Here is a 20235-nt window from a genome sequence, read left to right as displayed (position 1 = left end):
ACACACACACACACGCACGCACGCACACTCCCAGCGCCCAACAGCAGCCCTCAGTCTTTCTTGTGTTAAGACAGTAATTGGCAAATAACTGACTTCTTTGTACTTATAAGACGCCTCCAAAGCACATTTAACACACTGAGAAGGGAGCACAAAGCCAGATGTGTCACTGCAGTGTTTCTCGCCAGCTTCATCCAGAGAGGGTGGCGGGTGACTTTGAAAGGAGCCAGGAGCAAGGATTCCCCTTAAAGAGCGCATCTATCCATTTTCAAGGGATGCAGCAGATGCGCAGCATTTAGACACACGCACTCACAAAAGGAACACACAATCTAATTGCTGGCCACCGAACGAGGAGGCACGGGAAACAGCACCGGCAGCCATGTGAGCAAGCTGGGTGTGCTTGGCGGCACTGGAACATGGGAACATGTGTGCTTTCCTTTCAACATGTAGGGAAGGGCCAAGATGCGAGCTTTTACACGTTTTCAAGCATTTGGCCGGGATTCAATACATAGCATGTACAAACGGCTGCCTAAGATTACATTAAAAAGTCCCAGAGTTACTGTGCACATGTTTCATTTACAAATACTGCCTTTAAAATCCGTTTATCAAAAATAACTTTCACAATGTAACCAGGCCTATCTACAAGACTTTAGGCTAATGAGAAGAGAATATAACAGGCAAACCTAATTTAATAAGGCAGGAAAAAAGACTAATTCTTGAAAAAAGAAATAAAGCAAGGATTAATCCTATTTCTATAGCAATGAAACACACTTGAATGAATAGCCCTGACATTAAGATAAGGGATTCAAATTCTAATGAAAAATCTGATCGTGGATAGGATTAGAAGTCATAATTTTCTTAAGACTGTGATTAAACTGAAGAAACTTATTTTACCTAGGACAGTTAGGAGTTGGGTATTCCCAATATTTGGGGCATTTTCTCCTAGTTAAAATTAACAATAAATTCAGGGTGTTTTAAGTATAATTAATATTTAAAAAACACACAAACTTAAGTGTTTGTATTGTAGTAAAAATGATATATACCTATGTAACTGTCACCCAGAAAACAAATAGTCCCAACACCGCAGAAAGCTTGCTTGTGCCCCTTTCCAGTCAAGACCCCTCTGTCCCCATCAACCACTTTCTGCTTTCTATTAGGATAAACTAATTGTCCCTATTTTGAACTTCATATAAATGGGATCAAACAATAGGCTTGTTTTCTGTCTGGCTCCTCTTTGCATACCTGTCTCTGAATGCACCCATGTTGTTATAAGCATCAATAATTTTTGGTGCGTGTGTGTTTTTAAATTGCTAAACAGGATTCTACTGTCTGAATGTCCCACATTTGTCCATTCTCTTATTGATGGCCACCTGGGTTGTGTCTAGTGTTTGACTGCTATGAATAAAACTGATATGAACATATGTGTACAAATCTTTTTTTTTTTTAAGCACCTTAAGAACACACCCATTTATTATCTCAGAGCTTCCACAAGGCAGCTGGGCCTCTGCCCAGGGTCTCCTCCCAGGCTCACAGGGCAGAACTCATTTCCTTGAAGGTGTTGATCTCCTGGCACTTCGCTTCCTCAAGGCCAGCAACGGAGAGAGCCTGCTGCTCCTGTGTGCAAATCTTTTAGTGGATGTGTATTTTCTCCTCTCTTGGGCAAATACCAAGGACTGGAACTGCCGGGTCATAGAGCAAATGTGTTCACATTTATATGAAACTGACCATGTTTTTCCAAGGCATTTATACCCACACCAGAAAAACACGAGAATGCTGGTTTCTCCACATCCTTTTGGACAATCATTACTGTCAGTTGTTTTGGATTTCCACCATTCCAATGGTTTTCATTCACATTTCCCTGATAACTAATAATATTAACAGGGTCTGTTCAAGTCTTTTGCCCATTTTTAAACTTTTCTTAAGAGTGTCTTAAGATGAGCAGAATGTTTTAATGATGATAAGGCTCAAGTTATCAATTCTTGTATTTTGTTTGCTTACACTTAAGAAAAATCAAGAGCCAGACCTAGGAATCCTTGATAGACTGAATCCATGAGAGAGATTTGGTAATAATACACTCAAATGAGCAGCAGAAATAGGTTTTAAATACAACTTTTCTGAAAGTTTGGTTTCAATTTTAGTACTTGGTTTTACCCCCTAGTTGCATGAGTGGACAACCACATACATTTATCTATAAGTTAATTACCTGGTTGGAAGCAGGGAGAGGCAACACATTAGGAATAGGCTTATCCAACTGTGGAGTGATAAAACATAAAAAAGATATCACAGTACAGCTGAACCCATACAACTTCCCAGAGACTATCCTAAGAGCTACCATTCCTATGCGTAGATAACTTGACCCAATTTTTAACCACGCTCAAGACGTAAGATGGTTCACTCTGTAAATTTGGTACAAAGAGAGAATTAAAAGACTACCTCCTAGAAGTCTTCCTGGACATCTAAGAATGAGGCGGATCAGTCAGACAATAATTAAGTCTCATTGGCCTTCCTACAAGCTCCACTGCTTTCTACCTGTAGCCGAGTGGCATTTAAAAAGCCAAATAATTTTTTCTCATCTTTGAAAACATCAAAGGAAAATCAAAGAAATTATTTCCAACTGGATCCTTTAGAAAGTAAATGAACTCTATCCAGAATCAGCAAGAGGAAAAAAACTCAGCCGTCCCAGTTAGAAATATCTTTTAGGAACCAGGAGTTATGGAGTTAGTTAATTACTCAAATAAGCAAGATTTGATAAACGAATTCCAAAATTCCATGCACCCTAGAACTCAAAATGTTCTCCTTTAAGATATTATAATACAAGAAAAGAAACAAGCTATCATTCTGGCAGAGTCTTCATTTATCTAACTAGCAGGGTGTAATTAATATTTCATATAACCATGTAGGGTATGCTAGATTCTTAATGGATTGTATTGATTAAGGAAGAAAGTTCAATGCTAATGTTCCTGCAGGGGAAAACAGAATGATTTGTTATCTCACAGGGAACAAATCATGAATTCAGGTGCTTATGGCCACAAACCTAAGGGCTGCAACAAGACTGGTTTTGATACTTTACATGTAACTAACAAATAGATTATATAGGTAAAGAAGATGCCCAGGGCAACCCAAAGCCTTGCTGCCCTGGCTGGGACAGAGAATAGAATTCTGGGTCATGCATTTATGACAGGATGTGACCACTCTGACTATCCCTGGCGGCTTGAGGTTCCTTCCTTCACTGCTGAAGGAATGAGGACATTTCCACGGGGATCCCCTTACCTTGTGATCAACCACAGATGTTCACGCGATGGGTGTAGTGTGTGTTCTCTTTGTGAAACAGACAATACTGTCTATGGCTTACAACCCTGATCCTGCTCTTGTGAGCCCTGTATTCCAATCAAAGCTGACAACCTGCCCCGTCCCTTCCTGCAGACACCTCTGGATAGAGAGGAATGCTGTGAGGAACAGGTAGGAAGTAGAGAAATGATGCAGATGGAAACCTGACTCCCAAGAGCTGCTCATGTTTCTTGGCATTTACTTCTGCTACCTTAGAGAAAGAATAATATGTAGACTATTATTATTGATTCGACCCAAGGATTGAAAATGAAACAAAATAACTAGTTAGATCTGATTAGAAGGGCTCCAATCTTAAAGAGGAAAAAAAGAACCACACTAATTGCCTAAAGTTTCTTTTCTTCACAGCACTAACCAGTTATACGTGCCTATCATAAGCAATATTGTCAAGTACTGGTGAGGCAGTTGGGATGTGGGCACCAGGAAGGTGGCAGCCTACTCTCTACATATGCCCTGATTTACTTGACAAATGAGGTAGAGAAGGGGTTGCCATGCCATCTAGAACATTCTTGAAATGGCAGCCAGTGTCTTAGAATTGAATGAAACTACTACTTCACATCATTTTTTTTTTACACGAGGATCAATGACAACTGATTTTTTGTGTTTGTTTTATAACTTTTAAACCTTCTCAGCTTGAATGCCCTGAAGAGAGTGGCAGTTACAATTTACATGTTACAGATGAAAGGGACAAGTCAACGATGTAATAAATAACCTGCCCGGAATGGGAGTGTTCTAAAGAACCCAGGCCATGTTTCAGCTGAATGTGGCGTTGCCATTAGCTTCCTATACAAAGTATAGTGTTAGCTCCTAAACACTGCTTTTCCTTTTCAGAATTGCAACCTTCCTCCAGCAACACACAGGACCAACTCTAGAGGGTACCTGAAACTATAGCAGTTGACATCAGTGAGCTGATGTTCAAAAAACAAAACCACAACAACAAATAGCCCGGAACTTCTCAATAGGCTATTGTAACCAAGCGTAAGCACGGCGGGTATAGGTCTGTTGACTTTACCCAGAATTCTGCCTCTTCAATAACTAAGTCTCTTACTAAATTAAGCACGATGCTACCTGGCTCCAAGGACCACAGGGAATACAATGCCTGCACTGCAGCTGCTATAGTTCCTGCTCACAGTCTTTCAAATTAAAAAAGGAGGAAGAAAGGCCCAGTACAAATGTAGAATTTAATTAGTAAAAGCCCCAATCCTTGCCCGAAGCCCTGTTCCTCCTGTAATATCACATTCTTTTCTCCTTGTGTAAACTTTTCATTATGAAGGAGACATCTTTATAATGCAATAACTCCAGTTATAATGTAACTGCTGGTAACATAACTCCTGCATTAGAAAAGGCAGCATGTTCAAGTAATGTTGTTTTAATACAATTTGTGTTCAGCAGAAACCAAGTCAACTTGGTCATTTAGAATCTGATCAATGTGAATTAGTGTCTTACTGAGATAAACCATTCGATCATTTAGAAGCTGATCAATGAGAATCAGAGATAAAACATTTATCATGTACATTTGGTATACCATAGCCATTCACACAGCATAAAGTAGGTTATAAGTAGACATCAATAAGTGTTAGAGATGATGTGCAGGGTACCTGTCAGCTACAGATACAAATACATGTACAACAGTATATAATTTTCATCCTTTTGATAAGTCAAGATATTCAATAAGGCAGCTGGAGTCACTGAAAAATTGCAGGAGCTCAACTTTGGAAAAACTGGAGAGAGAAGCATAGAGAGCCCGAAAAGCTCAAACTTTTGAAATAAGTTTTAATTAAAAGTTTAAGCATAAAGGTAAGTAACATAAATTTACTTGCCTAAACTTCTAGAAGAGTTCCGAGACGATTAATCAGAGTAAACTTTGTACTTGCAGTACAATTAGTTCTATTAATCTAATATTTTCAAACTGAAGTCACATTGACATGCAGGCACGCTGGCTTATGCATCTAACAGAATTATAAATTTGCCAGTCAAAAGCTTATTTAATTATTTTACAGCCAATTAAGCAGGATCTTTAAACACCGTTGCTTAAAATTGTCCATGATCCACATGTATAATTATAGAGAACATGAGAAACACCTGCTGATACCATTGGCGTGTCACCCTCAGCTTCACTAATTCATTTGTAGTACAGTTGGCCCTCGAATAATGGCACTTTCTTCACAGTCTTTTTGTTATAATAACGAGGAAAAAAAATAAATTCTGGGTTGGAACCACTGTCTGTGTGGAGTTTGTACCTTCTCCCCATGTCTATGTGGGTTTTCTCTGGGGACTCTGGTTTCCTCCCACATCCCTGAGAAGCGCATGTGAGGTTCACTGGGACCAGTGTTGAGTCACTGGGGGTGGGGAAAGTGAGTGCCCCTGCATGAAAGGGCATCCCATCCAGGGCTGGGTCCCAATCTGCACCCTGCGCTGCCAGGATGGGCTCTGGCCACCCACAACCCTGAACTGGTTGGAAAATCATTATCTTACCTGTGTTTATTAATCTTTCTTAAATGCACAGGTCACATTTATTTGAAATGTTTAACATTAGAAGTGTTTGGGGTCTTTAGAAGGTTGATTTTGTTTTTAGTTTTAGAAGTTTGGTGACCAGAAATATGCCATCAGAACTTAACTCTCATTTTTATCAATTAGCCTATGGTAAAAATCGGTTTTGTTATACAGTATTTCGCTTAAAGTCCGAGAACCTATCAGTGATGCTAAGTGAGGAGTTACTGCACAGCTATTACAATCACACACCCAAAAGAGAAACAAAACAGTATTCCCAAAGTGAAACTCTAGTAACACCAAGAATTTTACAGTTTAAGGAAAACTTTTGAATGTATATAATACTTACAAAATCCATTTTATCTGTAGGAGTTTTGCATAGCATTCCTCAGATAGTCTAAAATGCCTAAACTTCTTCCACAGGGTAATTAATCTTTTAAGGCCTTTATAAGGATAACCCAGAACGTACAATTTTAAGTCAGGTTTCGACCACTTTGTTCAAGGATGAACGTGAAAGTGCCTTCTATAACCTGGCACACAGGAATGTCCCCAGCCTTCCACCTACGATTGCACAGAACCACACTGCTTTCCAAGCGCTTCATCCTTCGGAGAAACGGAAGCCACGTGGAAACATGTACCTCTAATGAAAGCACCATGCCACTTCCCAGAATGTATTTTTTTTTCCTTTCTGAAAGGTAGAAACTGGCCTAAAGAACAGCATGGGAATGAATACGAAGTGTCTTTATAATGCTTTTCATTTGTTTGATATTACATTGTCTTCACAAGGTTTACACTGCCTTTAAAATATTCCATACTCCTGCCCTGATCGGTTTGGCTTAGTGGATAGAGCGTCAGACTGTGGACTGAAGGGTCCCAGGTTCAATTCTGATCAAGGGCATGTACCTTGGTTGCGGGCACATCCCCAGTAGGGGGTGGTCAGGAGGCAGCTGATCGATGTTTCTCTCTCATCGATGTTTCTAACTCTCTATCCCTCTCCCTTCCTCTCTGTAAAAAATCAATAAAATATACTTTTAAAAAATATTCCACACTCCTTTGATATTGCCTTATATTTAGTTAATATTGGTTTTTATAAATTTTTAATTTTACGAATCTTGTACAGCTCTACATGAAATTTTTTTGTAATTTGATTTTATTACTAAGTTTCAGTACTTGGCAGCCATAATTTAGAGAATGTTGTTTAATATTGTTTGCTTGCATGTTAACAACAAAACCTTTGGAGGACCCACAAAATCATGACATTGAACACGTTTTTGAGGCACCTGAACATCAAAACAAGTGCTATGGCAATACTTATGTACCGCCTGAGATGCCCTGGGCCTGTTTCAACAAGAAAACCTGTAAATATCAGTGTTATATGCTCTAAATGGAAAAAATTCATTCATTTTTCCAAGCCCTCTGGTCAACAACTACGGCTTTTGGTGCCTCAATAATAACTTACGGCATGGCACACCTGCAATGCACCTTACAGTATTAAAGCAAAGTTTTTGCTCTGAGACAGAATATAACTCTTCAATAAAAAATTTTAAAAATTGCATGCATGTAACACTGGTGACAACACTGCCTGTTGCAGGCGTGGTGCGGGCTCTACTCCAAACGGAGAGGGGGTTCTGAGGCTGCCCAGGAAGCAGGCCCGGGCACTGTCCGTCCTGCTGTGACACATGCCTCACAGTGCCATCCTGTCACTAGTGCTGCAGGTGCTGTCACCCCCTGGACTGTGAGCTCTCTAAGGATGAGCACTCTTTCTAATGTTGTGTCATTGTTGTTTCAGGGGGAGAGGGGGCAAGCCAACACCTTCTAGATTTTGTTTGGAAACAAATACGGAAATTTCTCCTATGGTGCATAGTTTCTTAAGTTGAGTTGGATATAATGAAATAATATTATAACTAAATATTATCCTATAATATGTAATATAATAAAAATAATCTAATACTTATTGGGCATTTACCTGTGTAAGACCTGTGCTAAGCACTATCAATGTAACATCATTATGACATTTTATTTATTAATCACCTATAAGGTAGAAAATAAGGATTAATACAGAACATAATTTTCAGTAGGCTGAGCTATAACCTGATACCATCACCATAACGAGTAACTAGCACCATAAGTTGCTCTAATTAACATATAATAACAAAGGGTGGTAAAGGTGATATAAAGTGCTAATAAAGACTATTCTGGTTGGGTTGGGGAAAGAAAAGGTTAACTGTTGAATTAAAATTAGATGTAAAATATGCTGGATTTGCTCAGTAATTTGAGTCTTATAAGCTAAAATTTTAAAGCTACTGAGCAAAAAGTTCTTGCAGGCAAATAAACAGTACAGATTCTTTATCTCCAAATTGTTTAATTCCCCCTGGGGAAAAAAAGGTAAATATTAGGGATGTAATTAGCCCATCACAGCAGACCTAACTTTGTGTCTGTAAAAAGCTCTGTTTAAACTCCACCTTCCTCTTGTTCCCGCTGGTGAACTCTATGTTCCCTGCTAGCAAGGCCTCCTGACTCCTCACAGCTGTGCATTCAGTACTCGGCAGAGAACGAGCCACACAGGAGCTCTAAGAAGGAATGAGGTACTGATAAAGTAGGAAAAAAATCCCCTTAAATCTACAGTGTTTCAATGGTTTACTGCCAAAACTATAAACGGAGGGCCTGAGTGTGAGTTAATATTTAAGCATCCCTAAAATAACCCCATTAGCTCTCATGGCAGGATGCATCAATGTGACTGGGGTTCACCATGCACGGCCTCAAATGCTCTCAGCTTTCTTGCTCTTTACAGAGATTTTGTGTGACCCCCTATCAGGTGTATAACATCACCCTTATAGTTGCAATTTAAAAAGCTTCCAACTCCTGTAACCAAGATGCACCCAAATGAACCCCTCCATCAGAAAAAGCTGAACTAAATTCTCCTCAAAGTCATTCCAAGCTCGCCTCTCAGAGGAACTGCTGCAGTCATGCAGTGGACGGACTCCAGTACACTGCCCTGTGAGAGACTGACCTTGTCGTGGTGATCTGAGATGATTATCTGAGATGGCCAACTTTCTGAGGAGAAACATAGTTCGCTGAGCAAACTCTGTGCCTTCGAAGAGCATAGATACATCTTTACAGCCCAAGCACCACCACTTCCTAGGTGTGAAGCTAGTGAAATCACTGCAAATCAAAATATAATATTCTAGGAAGCTCAGTCTAGCAGGCAGAAGCTGGAAAAACAATTATATAATGAAAGCTACTCTGCAAAAACTACCTCTTAAAAGTCCTTCACAGTATATAAAACCTGGGTTTTTGTTTGTATTAGGGTTAGCCAACTACAAAGTCTGAGGTACGGTCCCCAACTGTTCTCACTTTTTTTAAAAGTATTTTTTTTAATTGATTCCAGAGAAGGGAGAGGGAAAGAGAGACAGAAACATCAATGATGAGAGAGAAGGGATTGAGCCCGCAACCCGGGCATGTGCCCTTGACCAGAATCAAACCTTGGACCCTTCAGTCTGCAGGCCGACACTCTATCCACTGAGCCAAACCAGCCAGGGCTGTTTGCACTTCTTACATCATCTGCAAATTCAAGGGGTTCCTCATACCACCCTAACCTTCGACTACTGGCTAAAAGGATTCACAGATCTCACAGAAAGCCATTGTATGCACAGTTATGACTTATGGAAAATGATACAGAGAAACAACCAAGGGAAGAGATACAGAGGACAGAGTCTGGGAAGGTTCCAAAAGCAGTTTCCATTGTCCCAAAGAGTCCCTATCTTCCTGGTATGGAGGCCTGACAATATGCAACATAGCATCAACAAGAGAAGTTCAACTACCCTTCAGTGTCTTTCATTTGGGCCTCTTTGACATAGGCTTACTAAACTGACTGCCCATATGATTGAATTCAGGCTCCAGCAGCAATTCCCCAGAGGGCCAGGCTGACAGCACATGGCCTGAGGGGCCCATCAGGACTAAGAAGACACTTCTATCACTTGGGAAATTCCAAGGTTTTATAGGTTACCTCCCAGGAGCTGGGTACTAAGACCTTCTTTGGAAAAGGCTAAATTCTTCACTATGCCAGAAGAGAGTAGGATATAATAAAGAATAATCTGTTATAAAGATAAGAGAGAGAATGCTGTTGAGGCTCTGCTTAAAACTAAGTCTAACCTACAGGCCATGTTGTCTTGGAGAAGGTAAGTCCTCATGACATTATTTTTGTGTGCTGTGCAGCTTTTCATTCTCCAGTAGGAGCCCAGGCTAAATGACCTGGGAGAAGAGAATCTTCTCCCCTAAAACCAGTTTTACCTCTCTCTAGAAAATCCAGCTTCCACTGATCTTCACATCTGCTAGAGTCTAGCAGCTAGACTCTCCTTTGCCCTTTCTCTCCAGGTGAATGGGCTGAACTGTGTCCCCTCCCTCTCAATTCATATATTGAAGTCGTGATGCATGGTATGCTAGAAAGCATATTTGGATGAAGGTCATTAAGTTAAAATGAAGTCAATAGTGTTATGCCCAGATTTCAAGATCCCCAATAGACCACCAGGGAGCCAGCCAAGTCCGATGCAAAAGCAGAGAGTCTTTTATTTTTATTACAGACCCGGGTCTGGCTCCCAGCCTCTACCGACGCAACGGTGAGACGAGAGTGTCCACCCGTGGGAAAAAAGGGGTTTTTAATAGGGGGTGGAGTGAGGGGAGGAGAGATGACTGTGGGTCCTGCCAATTGGCCAGGCGCAAGTCGGGTCTTGTTACACAGGATGTGGTCATATCTATGGCATGCACGTCCCTTGATTGTCATTGGTTAGTTTAAAGAAATCCTGGGCATGGCTAGCAGAGGCTTGGGCTTCCGGGAAGAAGGTGCTTTCCTGAGCACATGGCTGCCCAAAAAATGGAGGACACAGGGTAAGATGGAGGGTGTAGTCCTCGCCCTTTCAAATAGAATGAACCCTAATCAAATGGGATTTATAAAAAGAGAGGGCAATCAGGAGACGGATGCAGAGAGGGAAGACCATGTGAAGACAGGGAGGAAACAGCCCTCTACCTGCCAAGGAGAGAAGCCTCAGAACAAACCAACCTGCTGGCACCTTGACCTTGAAATTCTACCCCCAGAACTGTGAGGAAGTAAACTCCATTGTTTTAGCCGCTCAGCCTGCAGTCCTTGGCTATGGCAGCCCTAGCAAACTCACCAATCAATCACTGATTCATGTCTAATCTTTCAATGAGTTTTTTTGCATCAGTCTCTTTTCTTCTCTTTCACTTATAGAGACCTCTCATCTAGTACTTCCGGCTCTTGTTTCTCATACCTCTAATCAAAGCTCACATTCACTAATATTCCTAAAAAAGCACAGATATCAAGGTACTCACCTGGTCAAAGACTTCTTGCTAAATGAAGACCCACTTCTTAGCCCAACAACTAATGAATGACCCTATCAACCTTTCCAACTTTATCTTGTGAGGATCTTATCTAAGATCCGCATCAACTGTGGATTTTTCTTCTGAATACCTTTCCTTTCCACCAAAGCTCTACTTCAAGCCTCATCTAAAACATCTTCTTTATGATGACTTCCTAGATCATCCTAGTCAGAAGTGATTTCCTTTGATTTACCTCAAGTTTTTGTTTTTTGTATAACTATTACCTTGTATTGAAGAAACAGCCAGGGTACCAAGTCAAAGGTTCTCATAGTATTGAGACAAAAAGGTTAAAAACTGTTGCTTTATCATTAGGGGGGGAAGAGAAAATCATAAAAATACCTGTATGGTGTACCTTCTGAAATCGTCTACATGCAATTCTATGTCTAAATTCTTAAGATAGCACATTAACCCTTTAGGAGTGAGATTTATACGCCATTCTTAGCAGGTCTCTTCCTCCAGCCCCTAAACAATTCACTAATGAAGAATGGAGGTTTCTGTGTATTTAAATATACCTCAAACCATCTTTAAAAAACATTTTTAATCGATATTAAAATAACACTAATATCCATTATCACACAAATTACATGATAGCAAAAAGCAATAACGTTCCACTTTGTGGTTTAATCATTTTATCAAATGCTCAGAAACATGCGCAAGGAAGGAGGTCAGAGCCCAATGACATCTTTCAACTAAACCTGTCACAACACCTTTTTTTTTTTTTTTTTGCTTTGCTACCAACAGAGGTTACACAATAGCACTAGTTATACACTCAGGAAAATTCTGAATGATGCCTTCTTACTTAATGTGAAACCTGGCAGCAGAGGAAGAATACAGAGCTATGGGTCACAGACACTTTGATCCATCAATTACAGAACCTTAATAGAGGTAGCAATTTAACATCCCCTTCATAATCAAGGATAAGGTAAAGTCTGTGATTTAAATGCTTTCAAGGTACATGTGAAGAAATGAAACAGCTTAAACATGAGAAAAGGGGATTCACCAATTTGGACATGCCCATCATTTTATTATGCAAAAGTGAATGGTGTCTATGTTTTTATTAATAGAAATGGCAATTTAATATTGCCTTCATTAACAAGGGTAGCCTATCATATATCACCGCAAATGAAAATTCTATTACTATGGCTTTCTATTTCCCCTTAGTTCATAAAATCGAGTTGGTAACAAGCTTTTATCAAATGTCTTGTCCTTTGCATTTGGATTCCACTACAGCAGATAACAGGGATCCATCTCAACCCACCTACTTCCAAGTTATCCAGAGGGCTACACACCAAACGATCTCCTATTCAAAAAGCAATGAAGTTGTCCTTTCATTTTGTCAAGAAGAGTAATTATAATACTTTAAAAAACTTACTTGAACTTTGCTTCCACCTCCTCAGCAGCTTTCTGATATTCTTCAGTGGTGACTTTGTAGAACTCTGAGCTCTGTGGATAAAGATTGATAGCAGAGTTTTCACTTTTCAAGAGGACAAAACGTGTGCAAGATGTACAATGACAAAAAATACATGAGCTCTTGCTTCAGCCACTCAAGCAGTAGGAGAAAGACTTCTTGCACAAGTGGAATGGATTCTTATAAAATTCCATGTACCAGTATCCAGTTGTGGGTATCTAGGCTGAAATTACAGAGTAAACTCTCATAGTTATAATTCATCATTATTTGATCCCTCTGATAAGACTCCTAACATAGGTTTGAAGGATTATTTAGTTCTCCCTTATTTGGAATCGATCACTGTAAGATCAAAAGATGCTTGAGACTGAATAATGAAATTCACGCCTATCACGCTGGCCTATTATTCCAGTGTTCCACCTGGGATATTAAAGATCATTTCCTTTTACACTGTATTTATGTCTTCAAGATGGATTCTCTATGGAGTAGAATGTGTTCAATCACCTCCAGGTGACCACAAGAGCATCAACATTTATAACAAATTAATCAGTAAGAATGAAGGGATGGATTGACATAATTTTTATATCAAAACATGTTTCCATTACTCCATGAATGAACACATAAGCAACATAAATCAAGTTGTAATAGCAAAGTAACGCCTTTCCTGGGGAAGCAAGATTAAAAATTATCCACTCTGGCTGGCTACTTTGCAACCTGTCTGCAGGGGGTGGCCTCGATGACCCCAGGAGCCTTCAGACTCAATGAAATATCCTGCAAAAGGCACGGCAGTACAAACGAACACAATGCAGCGGTCTATTGTGCACCTTCATTCTCTAATCACTCAGGCTTCACATGCATGACTGGGGGTAGTTTATTTTTTCATAAATCATTGTTGGTTGGTGAGAAAATGAAAATGAAATCCTCTTCACACCAGTGACCCCTTTGCATTTAACAATCTGGGTTGTCCAATGACAGTCACATCCAGGTTGGTTGGATGTAGATAAAATCAATAGGTATGTGATTAGACAGCCGACTCGGGGTGGCTGCAGAATGGACAGGTCACCATTTGAGATGATGAATGGCTCTCTATCAACCTCCAGTTCCCTCCGATGCTAACATTTACTATAATCTTATTTGGGCTGCGATTTATCTTTCTTGCACCTGATCAATAAAGATGAACAGAACAGTTGTAAGGATCGATTGTAATTTTTTATCATTTTCAAGCACGAAGGTGCATTTCTGACATGAAGACAATATTCTAAGTGTCCTGCTTCTGCATTTTTTTAAAATCGCAATTTGAGTGGTCAGCTGCACTGGTCTATATACGGAGGGGTTTTAATTCATCTGTAGGTCTCAAGAGATCAAAAAGCCATTTGTCTTCTCAGGTATTTTAACTCTAGGCTGTGTCACACCTTCCTATCAGTTCCACTTACAAGATTTTGCTTTCCTTTAAAACACACACCAGCCAAGAAGGCTCTTTTGCCATGTTTGGTTTAAGCTTTGCTTTGAACCCTTCTAACAAAGAGGGCAGTAAAAAGGCACTTACTAGTCGCTACTGACCCTGATGAGAAACTCCCCACATGAATATGATGAACTGTCAAGTGAGTGTTATGTTACTGAACTATCTATTAACATGCTGGCAAAGCAATTACATCTTGATTAACACTTCCAATTATTTTAAGCATTGAAACTGTAATGTCCAGACAGAGCCAGCGCTAGGTTGAAAGATGTGCTTTGTGGTTCTGTTCTGTGACCTTACTAGGTCCTCCAACCTCCCCCATTTCCTTTCCAGTGTTCCTAACCTGTAAAATGTGGGTGATACTAGAGCTCTTATCTCTGCCATAGTTGCTGTAGGCATCCAATTTGATAGGCCAGAAAGCTGTGAGACTTGTTAAGTGATTTTGCAGAGGAAGATCAACATCAAAATAAAATCATTTCAAAGAAAAAGAACTAATTTGGGCGATTCCATTCTGGGTACAAATTAATTCGAAATGATCAGAAACAAATATTAAGCTTTCTAACAAGATTGATGAACAAAGGCAAGAGTTCCCCCATGATATAAATTGGTGAGCTCCCCTCTGCTGTGTAATGCCAAACGCAGGTAAAATTATTACATTCTGCCAAACTTTCTCCTGGGATGTCACACAAATACCTGCTCCTGCATTGCCTACAAACTTAGCATATACTTTCTCAACTTAAAATTTTGGTTTTTATTTATGTTCCATATTTCCACCTCAGTGGCCTGTTGCCCTCAGTGTATAAATCTTTCTAACAAAGAAAAGTCTCCAGCAGGCAACACCACATAACTAAGGGAATAAACACAAATATGCTAAAGATCTGTACATAGACAAAGTGTAATTCATTTAAGCCTTTACTTATTCATTCAACAAAATCAAACCCTTATTATCCCAATAATATTCATCTTGGGGAGTTAGATCCTCATGGAGCTTTCCATCTGATATAAAGGAAAAATAATTATATCAAAGGGCACAAATGCTAACTTAAAAGTTGTGTTACTGGAGTTCAGAAGGAGTAGAGATCTTGGTCTCAGAACTACCTCATGCTAAAGGAGAGACTACAAACCGTTCTGGATGGGTGAGGCCAGCCTAGACCACCCACACCTCGCCAACTCAGCACGAGTGAGCCCTGCCGAGACCGGAAGTGCCCAGCTGCCAGCAGCCCAAGGTGGTGACCTGCAGAATCATGAGGTAAGGAAACGGTGCCTGTTCTAAACCACTGAGTTTGGAGTAGTTTGTTATACAGTAAAAGCTAACTGGCGCATACCCTTTCCCTGCATTCTCACAGCACCATGGACTTTTACCAGAGCACTCACCCACAGTGTGCATTTATGTGTGGTCTCCCCAACTCGCCCACAAGACCCCTAAAAGCAAGGCTCTCATCCCACTCACCATTATATTCAGAGCACCCAGCAAAGCACGTGACACACAAACTTACTGAAATAATGTTAGAGTGACACCATTAATGCTAAGCTGCATTCCAACTTTTGCTTTTATTTAAAACTAGAGGCCTGGTGCACAAAAATTTGTGCACTCGGGGGGCGGGGGGAGGGGGTCCCCCAGCCCGGCCTGTGCCCTCTTGCAGTCTGGGACCCCTTGGCAGGCGGGGAACGTTGGAGTCTGCAGCAAGCAAGCCTCCCTGCTCGCTTCAGTGCCTGGCTGCCGGCTGCCATCTTGGCTGACAGTTAATTTGCATATACTCACTGATTAGCCAATGAAAAGGGTAGCGGTCGTACGCCAATTACCATGTTTCTCTTTTATTAGTGTAGATAGGATGGGACAGAGACAAGTCTAAAGTAGATGCAATAATACAGAGAAAATGGGATGCTACATTTATTACATGCCTCCTACAAATTGACAAACAGGCCAGTCTGCTCTACCACGTAAAAAGGAAATGAATATCACTCAAGACTGTGTTCAACAGCAGTAACAGTACAATAACATTTAAAGCTACAAATAGTCGCTTAAACGAGAAAGTGGTTTATTTTTCTCACGTAATAAGAAGTCTGGATGTTGGAAACCCAGAGCTGATGGAGGTGCCAAGGATATCATCAAATAAATAGGCCCTTTTCTGTATGCCTTCTCAGCCGCCCTTAGCATTTTGCTTTTATCCTCAGTCTCAAGATAGCTACTGCACTTCCATTTATCATGCCTACAGTCTCAAGGAGGAAGAAGAAGGTAAATAAGGGAAGAGAAGCCTCCCAGAGGTTTCACTCACATCTCTTTGGCCAGAATTATAGATCACGCACAACCCTGGCTGTGAAAGAGGCTGGGAAATTCAGTATTTTTGTTTTCTCACTTCTAGAGTAAAGGAAGAGAGGAAGGAGTGTGTAATTGGTGTTTATTGAGCCAATTTATCATACCTGCTAAGATAGTTGAAGTAACAGCACAGAGTCATGAACAAAACAGTGTGGTTGGCTTTGGGTGGAGGTATCCTAATATTTCTTTCCCATCTCCCTTCAACTTCTAATCTGGGGTGTGGGGGGTATACCCATCTGGCATTCTGATACCCCAAACCAAAGTTTCTTGACAGTGTAGGGAGGAAATGGGAATCAACAAGAGTGGGCATCCTTCCCACGTTTCTCTGGGCTGGCTATGGCCCAGGCTTCTAAATGTGTGATATGTTGCCATTTTCCACTTTCTGAAAAGTCTCCCTTTAAAAGCACATTTTAAAATGCACATGCACAGATGCACATTATTGCTAGATTGAAAAGTATCTGTTTTCACGGTCTAAATTAGATAAAAAGCAAACATGCACACACAGTATTCTTGCAATCTTTTCGAGTTCTGAACCTTATTTCTTTCCTATTATAACTAATATGATCAGACCTGTGGCACAGAAGGAAAGAACAAATCCAAAGGCCACAAGAAAAATTTGTTAACTAGCTCTTGTCAGTTTTTACAAAATGCTTCACACGCAGATCTGGGCACGACTGCGTCACGCATCACACTGAGGTACAATTTAAATTCTGGTTCTCAGAGAGTAACACCAACTCACTGTCCACTCAAGGGCGGAAGCAGCTCTGCTCCTGCTTAGCAGGAGTCAGAGGGAGGAGAAACAAGTCGGACCGTGGACGTGAGCAGGCTGGCTGAACGAGGGCTCTCCTCTCTCTATGCTGATCTAGAATTACCATGACTCACTACCACTCCTGTAACCCACCCAGACACAGGTGTGACTCTACCTGCCTAGCTATTTCAAACAAAGGTCTGGTGTTGACAACCACCCACAAGTCTTCCTTTTGAAGATTTCTAAAAGAGCATCCCTATTATTAAGTAGTTAGATTCAAAGCAAACTCCTTTACATGTTTTGTTGTAACACTCGCCCCAGAACTGTTATAATACAGGGTGGGGCAAAAGTAGGTTTACAGCTGTGAGTACGTGAAACAGAGTTTATTCTTGGATTATCATTTACTAATTGTTGTTTTGCTTTCCATACAAGCAACTGTGAACCTGCTTTTGCCAGAACCTGTACGTAATCAGTTAGATGCAGGTAAGTATGTCTCCCCCAAGATGAGAGCTAAGCATTTGGGACCTGGTTAAATGCTGCAAATGCAACATGGATACAATTCTAGGCACAGAGCCCTGAGAGTCATTTACTGAATGGCATTAGGTGGCCCCAAAGAGTTCATGGTTCTTTTTATAGAATCAGACAGAATCAAGAGACTCACTGCAATGTAGCCAAATTTTTAATCGATAGTAACAGCTATAGAATTTTAAAAAATCACTAATGGTCTAAACTTAGTTGATTTAGTGGTTTCAGTATTTCTCCAGAGAAACTGTCCATCAGAAAGCCTGGCGGCTGAGTTGAGTTTACTGCCTCTGCGCTGGGGTATACTCCGAAACCTGTTACAGGTGGTAGAGGAGCGGAGGAAGGAATCTGAGAAGTCTCGGTGAGAAAGTGGCCCTGCAATAGGGGAGCTGGCATCTCAGAGAACCTTGCGTTATTGGCACTCCTTACACCCATGATCCCGATTCCACGGTCTCGGTCTCTCCTTTCATCTCCTTCCCTCCTGCTGTCTACGAGACAGGAAAATCAAAGCTAATATTTGAATAACTTGCAAACTGCCAATAGTGGTTCAGACTCATGGTATATCAGATTCCGTATTCTGTTTCTAAAAGGCTCACCAAGGAATGGTTTGAGTTATTTAAACCGAGTCTCGCTTTTTCAATATAAAACAAGGACCTTATCTTCGAGGGCGACTCTATCAGTGGGACAATGTACATTCAGCACTTGGCATGGAGCCTGGCTTCTCCTTGTGGAAGCCAGAGAGAGGTTCCTGCTCACAATGCCACTCCTGCCAACAACCCTCAGCTCCCTAGCAACCCAACATCAGAGCCTGGATCTCCACTAATTAGCTACACAACTATGCACAAACCTGATCAAGTGGATGGAATCAGACTGTATCACTTTTTCTCACACTGAGTAATGCTGCTGGTTTTGTGGAAGCAATAAACTCAAAAGGCTAGATATTTATCCTGAGTATCTCTAAATTTCTGTTAATGACCATTTGTGTACATCTGTAAGTGTATCATAGTTTTTCTCTACCCTATTTTTTTCAAATCTGCATCACTAGTGATCAATAATAAATTATTAATTTAGCAGATTCTAACAAATCAAAAATCCCGACTCTTAAGTTCTACAGCAAAGGCAAATGAAGACTCCCCGTGGAAAAGGCTATGACCAGTAGTTTATCCCAAGATCTCTCCTTCCTCCTTAGATAACCCCAGTTCTATGCTAAATATATAGTCAATCAACCCAAAATTATCACCTTATTTCTAGTTAAGATGCAGTAAGCAGAAATGTTGTGTAGGACGTCCTAGCAGGCTGCTAAAGGGAGCTGACCTCAGGTGGCAGGGAATCTTTTCAGCCCTTGTGCCTTTTCTCTCTGTTCCAGGCTGCCATCCTGCAGCACGAACCCGCCTCAGAGAAACCCCTGGCTAGGGTGCCGGAGCCAAACAGCAGGTTCTGGGGCTCTGCTGGCCTGAGGCCACCACGCAGCCCTGACGGACAACCTCTATGAGACTTTTATTAAATAAGAAACAAAACCATCTTTCTAATTTAAGCCATTCCACTTTTATGACATATAGAGTCCAATTCATCAGAAATAAACCTTCACTACGCCCTACATGCTTGCTTTTTGTACACCTCACAGGTAACTTTAATGACGTCCAATGCCAGGACATACAGGGAGCACCTTTCCCCTCGGGAGGAATGCGTGACTTTCACTCCTTCAGAAACCTGCTTCCTTCTGCTCCTCTCCTTTTCCGACAAAGAACAGGAAGGATTAAAATTGTAGAGCCATGTTCAACTCGAGCATCAAATCTTACCATCTCTAAGAAACCACACTCATGAAAACCCCATTGTCTCCTGGGCACCTGGGCAAAATTAATAAACTGCTTTTGTAATTACCTTTTCATTCCATTTTTACTATTTCTCAGATAAAAAAAGGACACACACAGGTATTCAGGGCTTTTGCTGGCATTTCTAGTTTTCTTCCAGGAACTTTAGAAACTTGACTTAATTAGAGTTTTAGGCGTTTTTCTTGATTTAGCTTTGTAATTAGAATAGAAATCCTAGAGTCATTGGCAGCCTTGCCACTGTGCAAGTTATATGAGTTATACATTAGAGATACTGTCTCAGGCCTCAGTTTCGTCACCTGGGCAATTTAAACAAACTGTACCGCATGCGCAGGTGGCATTCTGCTTCCCTTTTTTGTTCATGTCATCATTTCACAAACACTGCAGGTCTGTGCCAGACATTAGGCCAGCAACTTGGACTATAGCGGTGAGCAAACAGGATGCATGGCCCTACCTTTATGGAGCTTATGGTGTAGTAGAGACAGCCATAAATTTTTTAAATCACAGAAATCAAGGTATAATTAATAAAAAATTACTGTGCCACTAAGCTGGAATTTTTTATTTCTCAGAAGTGGTTTTTCTAATGAATCTCTAACCACCCTTCATAGCCAGTTATTAAGTTAAGTGTTTTTATTTCCCTTCTATAGTTTTTTGTTTTGTTGTTTTTTTTGGTCAGATATTCCAAGCTTCATATTAGAAATCTCTTCACTTGTAAAGCTTTATTCTAAA

General features: G+C 40.6%; 1 protein-coding gene across 4 annotated transcripts in view; it reads right to left on the bottom strand.

Annotated features, from left to right (window-relative positions):
* Positions 1-20235, bottom strand: part of CHCHD3 (coiled-coil-helix-coiled-coil-helix domain containing 3) — a 262164-nt gene that overhangs the window by 41591 nt on the left and 200338 nt on the right. For 2 of the 4 annotated variants that reach the window (XM_005857201.2, XM_005857202.2), the window contains 2 exons: positions 12599-12669; positions 2201-2248 (listed from right to left, as the gene is read on the bottom strand). In XM_005857201.2, coding sequence (XP_005857263.1) covers positions 2201-2248; positions 12599-12669 — 119 coding nt within the window. The remainder of the gene's footprint in view (positions 1-2200; positions 2249-12598; positions 12670-20235) is intronic. The other 2 variants (XM_005857203.2, XM_005857204.2) reach the window with 1 other exon arrangement.

Source organism: Myotis brandtii, unplaced genomic scaffold (assembly GCF_000412655.1).
Source record: "Myotis brandtii unplaced genomic scaffold, ASM41265v1 scaffold1084, whole genome shotgun sequence".
NCBI lineage: Eukaryota > Metazoa > Chordata > Mammalia > Chiroptera > Vespertilionidae > Myotis > Myotis brandtii.
This window is presented reverse-complemented; position numbering and strand designations above follow the sequence as displayed.